At 37.0% G+C, this 11817-nt stretch overlaps 1 protein-coding gene across 1 annotated transcript in view; it reads left to right on the forward strand.

Moving 5' to 3' along the window:
- The window catches only part of LOC107668507 (tetratricopeptide repeat protein 7B-like), a 42428-nt gene that overhangs the window by 18470 nt on the left and 12141 nt on the right, over positions 1–11817 (forward strand). The window contains exons 13-18 of the mRNA XM_016460398.1: positions 1408–1465; positions 1548–1620; positions 2458–2618; positions 5014–5130; positions 7293–7390; positions 8543–8704. Coding sequence (XP_016315884.1) covers positions 1408–1465; positions 1548–1620; positions 2458–2618; positions 5014–5130; positions 7293–7390; positions 8543–8704 — 669 coding nt within the window. The remainder of the gene's footprint in view (positions 1–1407; positions 1466–1547; positions 1621–2457; positions 2619–5013; positions 5131–7292; positions 7391–8542; positions 8705–11817) is intronic.

Below are 11817 nucleotides of genomic sequence, written 5' to 3' on the forward strand. Positions count from 1 at the left end.
TTTTAGCTGGAAGAAGGTGAGCGCTTCGCTAAAATAGTGATTGATATGGGTGAGAAGGCGGCTGAATTCAGGGCCAAAGGCTATCTAGCTATCGGTCTCGTCTACAGCCTGAGAGCCACAGATGGTAAGCATACCTGCAGTAGAACGCACCATTTTAATACCCTTTTAAGACTATAATCTTTACTGGATCCTCTAACACACTCTATACCTTCCCTATAATAATACTTTACACCCCGGTTTTGTCTTCTGTAATACACTCTGTACCTCTCCATAACAGTCTATATTGTCTCCCTAATTCCTTTATAGTGCTGTATACCCTTTCTCTACCCTCTAACACACTCTGTACCCTCCCAATATTCTTTTATGCTATTTGTTTCTCTACCTTATATAATGCACTTAATGAACCACTCCATAATGGTCCTCTATAACACACTCTATACCCTTTCTGTAATCCATTTATATTTTATACACTGTCTATTCTGGATCACTCACTCTGTACCTCTCTGTATATCTATATTATTTACCCTTTAAAATTTGCTCAGTACCTCTGTATAATTATTATAATTGTGTAAACTACTCTTTACCCATCTTCTGTCCTTTATAACAAAATATATTATTTCTTTAATCCAAGAATATAATGTTCCATGTTTTGTCCACCCTCTATAACACAGCATATACTTTTCAGAGAGATACGTTTAATCTTTTATAATGCTTTATTTGTTCCTCCATACTGTATTTTATGATGGTGGTTCTCAGCCTTTTTGATTGTCTAGCATTATTCAAAGCCCCCCTCGAGATACTTCCTCTTGTATTTCTGCTATAATTATGACAATGCTGCTTTTTTATATATTAAATTAATTAAACACAATTTATTTTGAGATTCTGTAAGATTCTGATTCTGCATGTTTTTCTATAAAAATAGTTATTTGGGGATAAATATTATTTCAGTTTTTTTTTTAATGGGGGAACATTTTATTAAGTTTCCATTCATTTTTACAAATATAATTTAATAATTTTATTCATCCTATGGCCCACGTGGAAGTTTTTCCCCCTGCCCCCATGTGAGGAACCACATTGTTCTGTACCGTTTCTGTAATTGATTTGTCCTTTTCCCTTCCTCTGCACATATATAACACACTTCAATGCTTTATATGCTTTCTCTGCATTCTATAACATGCTCTATACCTTTTTATAGATTTATACTTTATAACCTCTCTTTTCTTATATAACACACTCTGTAATGACAATTATATCATTTAATGATCACACTGTAATGCTCTATACGTTGTCTTCCCTCTGTTATACACTCTATAATCCTGTGATGCCCTTTCTCTAACATTAAGGTATCTGAAATCTTGCTATATCTTGTCCTTACCATCTTCTCACTTCTGTCGTCTGTCTTTACAGCATCTCTTCGAGGAATGCAAGAAGAGTATCAGAAAAAAGCGCTGAGTGCTTTCCAGAGGTGATTTTCAGACTGTCCTACATTTCTCTCTCTCTCACATACTGTGCACACTGATGAAACACACTGTTTCTCTCTCTCTCAGGGCACAGAGTCTGTCCCTCACTGATCACCTAGCTGTTTTCTACCTGGCGCTGCAGCTGGCTGTATCTCGACAGGTAGGAGAATCAACATCTGCTGCTTGCACACAGGTTGTGAGAATGAAAACATCTCACTCTCAGATGATGGTCTTCTCCCAGTTTGCTCTTAGGTGATGCCTATAAGCATTTGCATGTGGCTAATTTCATCTGCTTCAAGCCACATCTAGTGAGGGTAATATGGACAAAAATATTATCACAATATTTTTTCCATATCATTCGATATTGATATTTATCACACATTTTTTTTGTATACCATTTATGAGGAAGGACATGCACTCCTCATGTTTGTTAGACCTCAGGAATGAATGTAATCAAAGATTGTTCTGGTTTACTACTAAATTCCACATATTAAGCTACCTTTCCATTTAGGGCCCCATTTTAATTTTCCCTACATTTTGTTTTCTTTTTTTCCTGAGTTCTGTTTTATGATTTCATACAAATGTATTATCAAAAATGATGTCCAATGAAATTAATTCTAATAAAACTTTTTTTTTTTTTAAATGTAATCAAATTAAAATACAACAATCAAATACAAATATAACAATTAATTTAAAGCAAAGCAAAACAGAACAGAACTTATATATTGTATGAATTAAGACCCGGATGAAAAAAATATCTTGGTTGTATCAAATTAATTAATTAATTATCAATAAATATTTGTTCAATAAATATCAATATTGATATATCACCCAACCCTAGCCACATCTCACTCTTCTTACTATGGGAACTTTATTTTGCTTTTATGTCCCTCTCAGTCTGTCTCTCTCCCCAGATGTCAGTCTGTTATTTTTCCTTTTAATTTCTCTCTCGGTCCGTTTAAACAATCAGCATCTCGTGTGTGTGTGTGTATGTCAGATTCCAGAGGCTCTCGGTTATGTACGACAGGCGTTACAGCTGCAGGGCGATGATGTTCATTCGCTGCACCTGCTGGCCCTGCTGCTGTCAGCTCAAAAACACTACCACGATGCTCTCAACATCATCGAGATGGCCCTCAGCGAATACCCCGAGAACTTCATGTGAGTCTAACACACTCACAGTCACTGTCACACTTTATCTAACCTCTCGAGCTTGTAGTTAGATGTAGCTTTGTTTTTTGACTACATTGAGTTGATATAGTTGTCAGCAGCCAATCGGAGAATGACAAGGAGCCTATTCTTTTGCACAGCATTCACACACACATACACACACACACACACAAACAGTGGCAGGCAGTGTTTAGACATTTAGAGGCATGCCACAGTGCCCACTCTAATGAGAATGTTTGTGTTTGCTGTAGCAGCTGGGATAGATGGGTACATATCTGCTGCTGGCATCTTCAATTAGACGAGTTAGAAGTATGCGTGTGTGTGTGTTGGATGTTTGAAGCATTGGGCAGTCCCCACGCAAATTCCCTTCTCATTCGATTTGATCAGAGTCCCCTCCATCTCTGTATTTGTGTGTGTGTTGTCGCCCTTCTGGCTGTGTGCTTCAGCCACTTACATAATAGAAAAAAAATACAACAGCTTTCTTTTTCCTCCAATCCTGTGGCCTTCGTTTTCACCCTGTTTTCCCCGCAGGGTTTTGTGTGTTTGTCCAGTTTGTGTGTGTGTTTCCATGCATTTTGCTTCATTGCCTTGAAAGGAAATGCACCAGAACATCCAGCCCTCCTTATTCCACACACACAGACACACGCGACAGGATTAATTCAGCGGTTGTGTGGGCGTCCTAGCGGTGTAGCGTGCAAATACAGCAGAGATGAAAGCACGGCTGATGAGAATGTGCCATCAGCACTCTGAATTGACTGAACTCGGATCAATGGGGCCTTCAGAGACCGCAGCGCATGTTTAAAGCTCTAACCGATCTCGGTTCGAGTCGAGCAGCTGCAACGACAGTGAGCTGTTGAAGAGCAGTCTCTATATATGGTGTCTGCTTCACACACACACACACACACACTGGCTGGATCTCTTCACATGCTGCCATATCTGATTATAGAAATGCCCATCTGCACTCTCGATGGTGGGACTTTCACTCAGCGTGAGCAGATCTGCTGTCTGCAGAAATGTGTGTGAAATACAGGTGTTAATAAGGGATTCTGTGTGCACTCATTAACAACACTAGACAAGATACAATACACCAAAAATACATCCACATATGCAAAATATACAAAACAGCACTCAATATAATACAAAACAACATAATTTGAATGATTATATATATATTAGTTAATATTTGACATTTAATTATGCATTTTCCCTATATTTACATTTAAATTACATTTGATTCTGTGCTCATTTCAAGTTAAGCTTCTTGAATGTAGTCTCTTATGCTCACCAAGGCTGGATTTATTTGATCAAAAATACAGTAAAAACAGTAATATTGTGAAATATTATTGCAATTTATTATCAATTATTTTTGTTTATAAATGTTATTTATTCTTGTGATGACAAAACTGAATTTTCAGCAGCCAATACTCCAGTCTTCAGTGTCACATGATCCTTCAGAAATAATTCTAACAAGTTTATTAGGTTCTTCTCAAGAAGAACCCAATTTTTGTGAAAACAGTTGATATATTTTTAGGAGTTTTTGATGAATAGAAAGTTCAAAATGACAGTACATATTTGAAATAGATGTCTTTTATAACATTATAAATGTCTTTACTGTCACTTTTGATCAGTTTAATGCATCCTTGCTGAATAAAAGTATTTCTTTAAAAAAAAGTCTTCCTGACCCCAAAGGTAAGGTAGCATTTGATGCTTATAGCATTTAAATTATTGATTTTAATTGTAGTGTTTAATTTTAAATGTATTTAAATAATTAAAATCAGCTATTTATTGGTTAATGGTCATTACATGAAAAGAATTATTGGCTTATCCATATTGACCAGAATTTATTATACTTCACAACACATATGCACAATATACAACGCAACACTAAATATAACGCAAATACATAACACAAATACACAATATACAATACATCATACATTCACAATAGACCAGGGGTCTCCAAACATTTTTTAAAGGGGGCCAGATTCGATAATGTGGACACACCGGGGGGGCGAATGCTTCATATATATATATATATATATATATATATATAAAAAGAGAGAGAGATGTGTTCAGACCATACTACGTGCAATATAGCTGTACAGTTGAACACAGTATTCATGGATGTTTTTTCCTTGTTCAGTTTATTGTATTATCAAGAGAAATCTATTGATCTGCTCTGTTGATGTTTATTTGAAGTTATTCCAGCAGAAAGGGCTGAATCTTGACTTTGGTTTAAAGTTTTTTTATTTAAAAGGGCTTGCAGAAGAGACTTAGATTGATTCATCTCTATCTGTGTTCAATAAGTACTCTTCTGTTTATTAAACACTTCATTAGACATTGTGATGAACGGAAAGTGATTATAAACACTTTTTTTTGTCTCTAGTCTATTATTCACAAAGGTGAAGTTGGAGACGTTGTGTCGAGGTCCAGAGGAGGCGTTACTCTCCTGTAAACGCATGCTGCAGATTTGGAAGTCCTGTTACAACCTCACCAACCCCAGGTATATACACACACACACACGCCAGCTGTTGACACATGAATGCTAGAAGCTCAAGTGTCGGCACTCACCATCACACATAAGACAGCACAGCATGTCTCTCTGGCTGCGAGGAGCTCACCACACCTTCATTAAAAATAAATAAAAGCATGGCTCATACCACTGCTGCATACTATGATTCAGTCCTGCTTTCTTCCGCTCGTTCTCTCGTTCTAATGGCTGGAATGCCAGCCCCCCCGCTGTCAGAATACTCCAGCTCTTCCTGTCAAACTGTCCTGAACTCAGTACCTGGTGACAATCCACCAGAGACCAATTAGCGCCTGGACACTGTAACCAAACTCTGCCACTGCCACATATTCAGAGTCCCTCCCTCCAAACACTGGGTAGCACCTCTGTGTAAGGACCACTGGAGCTCGTCCTCCCTAAACCCCACCGCAAAGTCGTTCTCGAACCCCGAACAGCTGCCACTACATCAGAGGTTTTGGGGTACCCTCCAGAGACAGTATGAGGACACGGAGACAGACCACATCAGAAATATGAATGTGAAAAAAATCATGCAGTCACATTAGAGAAATTTCTTTCAGTCTTTTGTCAGTAATGTAACCATATATAAAGCACAGCTCACACAGAGGTCACTTTTAAACTAAGCAGCCTTCTGTTGGCCAACACGGTGTATTTGCATTGAACCGTTGCAAAATCTGATTTGAGAAAACTTTTGTGCGGATTTCTTTTGAAGTGACTGGATTTCTCAGAAATTTGCTGAACAGCAGTAAATGTGGCCACACCTTAATGCTCAGTATGTTTCAGTTCAGCTTTTAATTTACTCCAAAATGTCATTGCATCAGCCTTTTTTGTATGATTTGAACTGATTCTTATTTCATTTAAAATGTTGTTGGAACGTAAGTTTACCCTTGCACTTTTGGAAAAATGTCAGTCTTTTCACACTGAAATGGATAAAAACGGCATTCCTACATAGAAGGTATTAGGGATGCACAATGTATTAGTGCCATATTCATTATCAGAGGATATTTGGGTTTTATTTTTATCAGTATTAGATATTTAATTGTGCATCCTTTTTCATATTCTTTCATTTAGATTACCTTTGCTATCATCTAACCCTGAAGTTAATCTGTAAAAACACAAATAATTTCTGTAACCCGTACTATAACTTTTTCTGTTCTTTGTTCTGTTTATTTTTCGTCTTCTTTGAATCTTGTTAAATTGCAAATGTACATTTAAAAAAAAAAAAATGTGATGCCTCAATTCACTTGTAGCATTTAAAATATTAGATTTTATTTATTTTTTTATTTGGACAAAATAGTATAGCCATTTATCGGTTCTCAGCAATAACATGAAAATAATTATCGGCTTATCTGTAATGAACAGAATTCCAGTTGTTTCCAAGGTGGCCACTGAGTGAACTGACTTGTATTAAAGCAACTTTGGTCCCCCTCTACGTCAGCTTTTCAACTCTTTTGAAGAGATTATTAACAGAGTTAAGCCAAATACAGTTTTAGAGTTTTTAGCGAAAATAAATTAAAAAAATCTGTTATAATTTAGTCCTAAATTTTCTCGCCATGAAAATAGCCACAGAAGCTGGTATGGCAACAAACAAACAAATGTCAACTTTTCGGTCTCCATAGAGGTTTTTTTTTTTTTTTTAAGCGATCAGATTCATTATTTATGATAACCTGGTTAACAATAAAATGGGTGAAATTTCATTATACTTACATTACTTAAACCCAAGGCATATCTATGAATCATATAATCGAGACTTGGGTTTGGGCTCTTTTGATTTGGACCAGTAAGCAACTCTAGCAGCCATTCACAACATGCAAGCAACCACCTAGCGATGTCCTGTCAACCCCCCGTAACACCCTAGTATCTGGGCACCAAGTCTCCTCAAATTTTCTTCTAAATTTCTCTCTTGCATACTTGCAGTTATTTCTATACTCCTTTTCAGATGTATAGTGTTGCAGAAGCATTGTGGTTATGTGTGCAATAGCAGTGTGCTATGAGATGCTGAGTGAAATTTCTGAAGGTTTCATCATTCTGTGTGTATTGATGTGCAAGTATCACGTCGCCTGTCTGAGTGCTTTACTCGTTCTCTAATTTTAATGTCTTAATTGCCTCTTGCTTCTCGTCTTCTCTCTGTGTGTGTGTAGTGATTCTGGGAGGGGGAGCAGTCTGTTAGACAGAGCTGTTGCTGACCGTCGCCAGCTGAACGCCATGACACTACCGGACTTCAGTGATCCAGAGACAGGTGAGCGCACACACACACACACACAAATTAATCTCCACATATCTATATCTTTATAATTATGGTGGTAACAGCTTTTTTGCCCTACCCTTTTTGGTGAGTTTGCATCACAGTGACAACGGACATTAGCTTTGCTGTCATTTTATCTGTATTTCCTGCATATGTATCTCTCTCTTTCTCTCTCAAACACACAGATTTGATTTCGAGTGAATGGCCTAATAAGATGATGGGTTAATGCTCTTTGTTATATACTTTTATTTTTTGCATTTCTAATGTTGTGATTCTTGTAGAAGGGTCATATCATGAAATTTGTCTTTTTTTTAAGTTCTATGAATACATACTTTATACTTTAGAGCTCTTCTTTTGCAGTCCAAAAAGAACATTAGTTAAAACTAAGCTGCAAAAGCTTGGGTTTCTGACGTCAAAACACTATTTAGTGTTAAGCAACTGCCAAGTCATGGTAAGGTGATTTAGAAGGAACTAGGCTGGATGCTATTATTCCTCAACGTAAGAAAAAATTGTGGTTTAACCCCTTTAATTCCTAAAAGAACGATGGGCCTTGAATGGAAAAACTGCTTTGTCTCATTTCAGTTACAGATAAATTTACATGAATTTTCCCAGTATCATGTGCAGCGAATAGAGTAATTAGATAAAGAGGGCTGAGATGAGTGCAGGTGTTGATTTGCTGTGTTTGCACAGCAGTGATGGTGGAGGGTTTCTGTGCTGTGCTGAATGCAGACAGTAAACATGTCATCTTGCCTCTGTGATTCAGCAGTTACCCATTTTCTTTACAACCTTATCTTTCTGTTCCAGCTGTTCAGTTCTGGTTATTTTTTATTTTTTACTTTTTCCTTTATTTGTATGGCTATCAATGTATTACAATGTATTTTTATTTACTTTGTAATTTAATTTAATTTAAAATGATAGAATTTACATACAGGTCAGGAGTTAAAAATGCATTATTTTTTAACATTTTTAATGTTAAATTAACACTTCCCTATGACAGCCCTAATTATTATGTCTTTTTCATTATGTATTCACTGGCATTGATTTTTTTTTCCTCAATATTCTGCGTTTCCCCAAGATTTATCTTTTGTTTTTTTGTTTTTTTTATATCACATCGTTATTACTTTCAATTTTTTTTTTTATTCCTAGCCTCTCATGCCTCTTCCTCCTTCTCGGGGTCAGAACCTGTATCTCCTCTTTTTCCTCTTTCATCCTTCTATTCTTCACCTCCACCCAAGGCCGAATCCACCCAGAGGCGCAGCAGCCATTCTTTCTGTGACCATGCCCCCCGCCGACGCTTCTCCTCCGCCAGTAATTCACTGTGCACCTTGTGTGTGTTTTTCAGCCAATAGCCTGGCATGAGTCTCCTCTCACTAGCCAATCCCCTGCCTCTAACCGCAGTGCTCTGCCTGCATAACCCTGCCTCCCAGCGCAGTTCATTTGGAGGTTGGTTAAAGAGTTAGTTCACCCAAAAATTAAAATTAGACTGTGTTTTACTTACCCTTGAAGCATCCTAGGTGTATATGACTTTATTCTTTCAGACGAATCCAGTCGGAGTTATATTAAAAATTGTCCTGGCTATTCCAAGCTCTATCATTGCAGTCAGCGGGTGTTGCAGTTGAACAGTCCACAAGCCGTCAAATAAACGGATGACGCAGCACGTATGCACAGCGCGCGCACCTCTGAGATATGCTAGTCTCGCGAGTTTGTTTATAGGAGCAAAGGAAGCAAAGTTTCCTTACTTTAGAAAAGGAAAACCAGTCTCCTCTTGGTTTATATCGAAATCCTCTGACATTTTTCTTTGCAAATCCTCGGTTTGTACTTCTAATTCGTGACCGGCGTTTTGTTTTGTTCTCTCTCCGCATTCGTCACTAATCACGCAACGCTGACGTCTTACGTCAACCGCTGGTACGGCTTCCGCGTATGACAGACACCGGAAGTGAGAGAAAAGTGTTTATTACGTTTGAAATATGGATATTTTTCTTACAAAAACACATGGATTCACTACAGGAGGCCTTTATTCACCCCCCAGAGCCATCTGTGGCACGTTTTATTATGGATGTGCGCTTTATTTGACGACTTGTGGACTGTTCAACTGCAACACCCGCTGACTGCAATGATAGAGTTTGGAATAGCCAGGACAATTTTTAATATAACTCCGACTAGATTCGTCTGAAAGAAGAAAGTCATATACACCTAGGATGCCTCGAGGGTGAGTAAAACACAAGCTAATTTTCATTTTTGGGTGAACTAACCCTTTAAGTATGTTTGGTGACTTATTTAGACCTTATAAGACCTGGGCTCATATCCACACTCGTATCTTCAAAGAGAGAGAGAGAGAGAGAGAGTTCATCAGTAGATATCCTGTGTTACTCAAACTCACTCATACTGCAGTTTTGTCACCTTTCTCTTCATCTAAGATACTTTCTCCCTCTGGCCCTGTTTACACATTGTACAAACATCTGTCTCGGGTGATCCGGTCAGGTGAGACAGATTGTCTGGTATTTATGTGCATTTCCTGTGGCCATTTGTGATCAGATTTTGATAGGAGAGCCTCTGGTTTTATGACGTATACACTACCGTTCAGTGGGTGTGGTAATTCTTTTATTCAGCGAGGATGCATTCAATTGTTCAAAAGCGGCAATAAAGACATTTATAATGTTACAAAAGATTTGTATTTCAGATATTTTCAACTGTCTATTCATAAAAAAAATCATCCTGAAAAAAAAAATTATCAACCATTTTTAAGATTGATAAAAAGAATAAATGTTTCTTGAGCACCAAATCATCAAATTAGAATAATTTCTGTAGTTCATGTGACACTGAAGACTGGAGTAACGGCCGCTTAAAAATTGTCTTTGCCATCACAGGAATAAATGACATTTTAAAATATATTAAAATAGAAAACTGTTTTTAAATTGTAATAGTATTTCACAATATTGATGATTTTACTGTTTTTGATCCAATAAATGCAGCCTTGGTGAGCATATGAGTAGGGCCCTATGATTTCTGCGATGCGGAAAATGCAGACGGAATCGCGTAATACAGTCATAAAAATGGAATTTACTGTATATCGCGGAATGTCACAGAATTTGCCAAATTTTGGATGAATAAACCAAAAGTAGGTCAGTACACTTAGATCAAAATGTGATATGGACTAGTGTCTGTGAATATTAAGCCGCAAAAATACTATTTAAATATGAATCCTGCATGTTCTGTGTGTCTCTGTGTGAATGAGTGGCGCAATTACTACACACATACTAAAACACACATGACACTCACGATGTTTTCAGCATCTGCCGCCTCAATATATGAACACATGAACATAATCTCTGGAGACTGCTCTGAGAGTCACTTCATGAGCATTTTACCTTTTCTTTTGAGAAAAACTATCGTCATATCATGCACAAACAGAAACGTAAAGGTTTCCACAGCAGCCTATCAAAATAAAAGTTTGGTTTAACTTGAAGAAACGGTGACAGAAATATTACTTAATGTAATGATAGTACTACTACTACTAATAAAGTTATTAAAACCTTATTTTATTTAAGAAATATTTACCAGAAAAATTATTTACCAGAATTTATTTACCAGAAAAGTGTATTAAATACACAACAAAAATAAATAAAATAATATTTTTTTATAAAATCAATTAATTAGAGATGCTTTTGATTATTCAAATTTAATGAAACCATTAAAATAGAATCCAGAATATTAACGGAAAACAGAATTTGGTAAAAACAATAAAACTGAATTTGAGAAAAAGATAAAATGTATTTCATAGGGCCTTAAACTGTAATTTTTGTTAAAGGCACAATATGTAAGATTTTTTTATTAAAATATCCAAAAACCACTAGAACAGTGTTACATATTTTGCTAACTTGTGTACTTACATTATCTCAAATGTTTCGAAGAATGTTTAAATCCAGAGAAATAAGCAATTTTAACTAGTGACACGGAGTGTGTCCATAGTGTGATTGTGTCGCCTGCCAATGATGTCATAACCCCTCGATTTCTGGTTTTGTTTTGTAGAAAACATGGAAACACCAAAGACGCTTTAATATGTTGTGCGTTTTAATAGACCGGTGACGACCGCACAGAGTAGTATTATAACAGAACTTTCAAATGTATCTAGTATGATAAAACAGCGCTGCTTTTTTCCCTCCCACATACGCACGACCGGAAGGAGCGGAAGCGGTCGACAGTGGCATAATAAAAGCTCCGCTGCTTTCGAGCCGTGTGTCATGCTTGTTCAGCCCTCGTTTCGCTTCGACGGCTTTCAGCCTCACCCTGCTTCATTCTACTGCGTTAAAGGTCCCATATTGTCAAAATGGAAATTTCCTGGCTTTTTCCACGATAACTGAGGTCTAGGGGCTATTTAACTACCATATAAGTTTCAAAACAGTCAGTCCACAGTAAAATGC

Source organism: Sinocyclocheilus anshuiensis, unplaced genomic scaffold (genome assembly GCF_001515605.1).
Source record: "Sinocyclocheilus anshuiensis isolate Anshui unplaced genomic scaffold, SAMN03320099.WGS_v1.1 scaffold52, whole genome shotgun sequence".
Lineage (NCBI taxonomy): Eukaryota > Metazoa > Chordata > Actinopteri > Cypriniformes > Cyprinidae > Sinocyclocheilus > Sinocyclocheilus anshuiensis.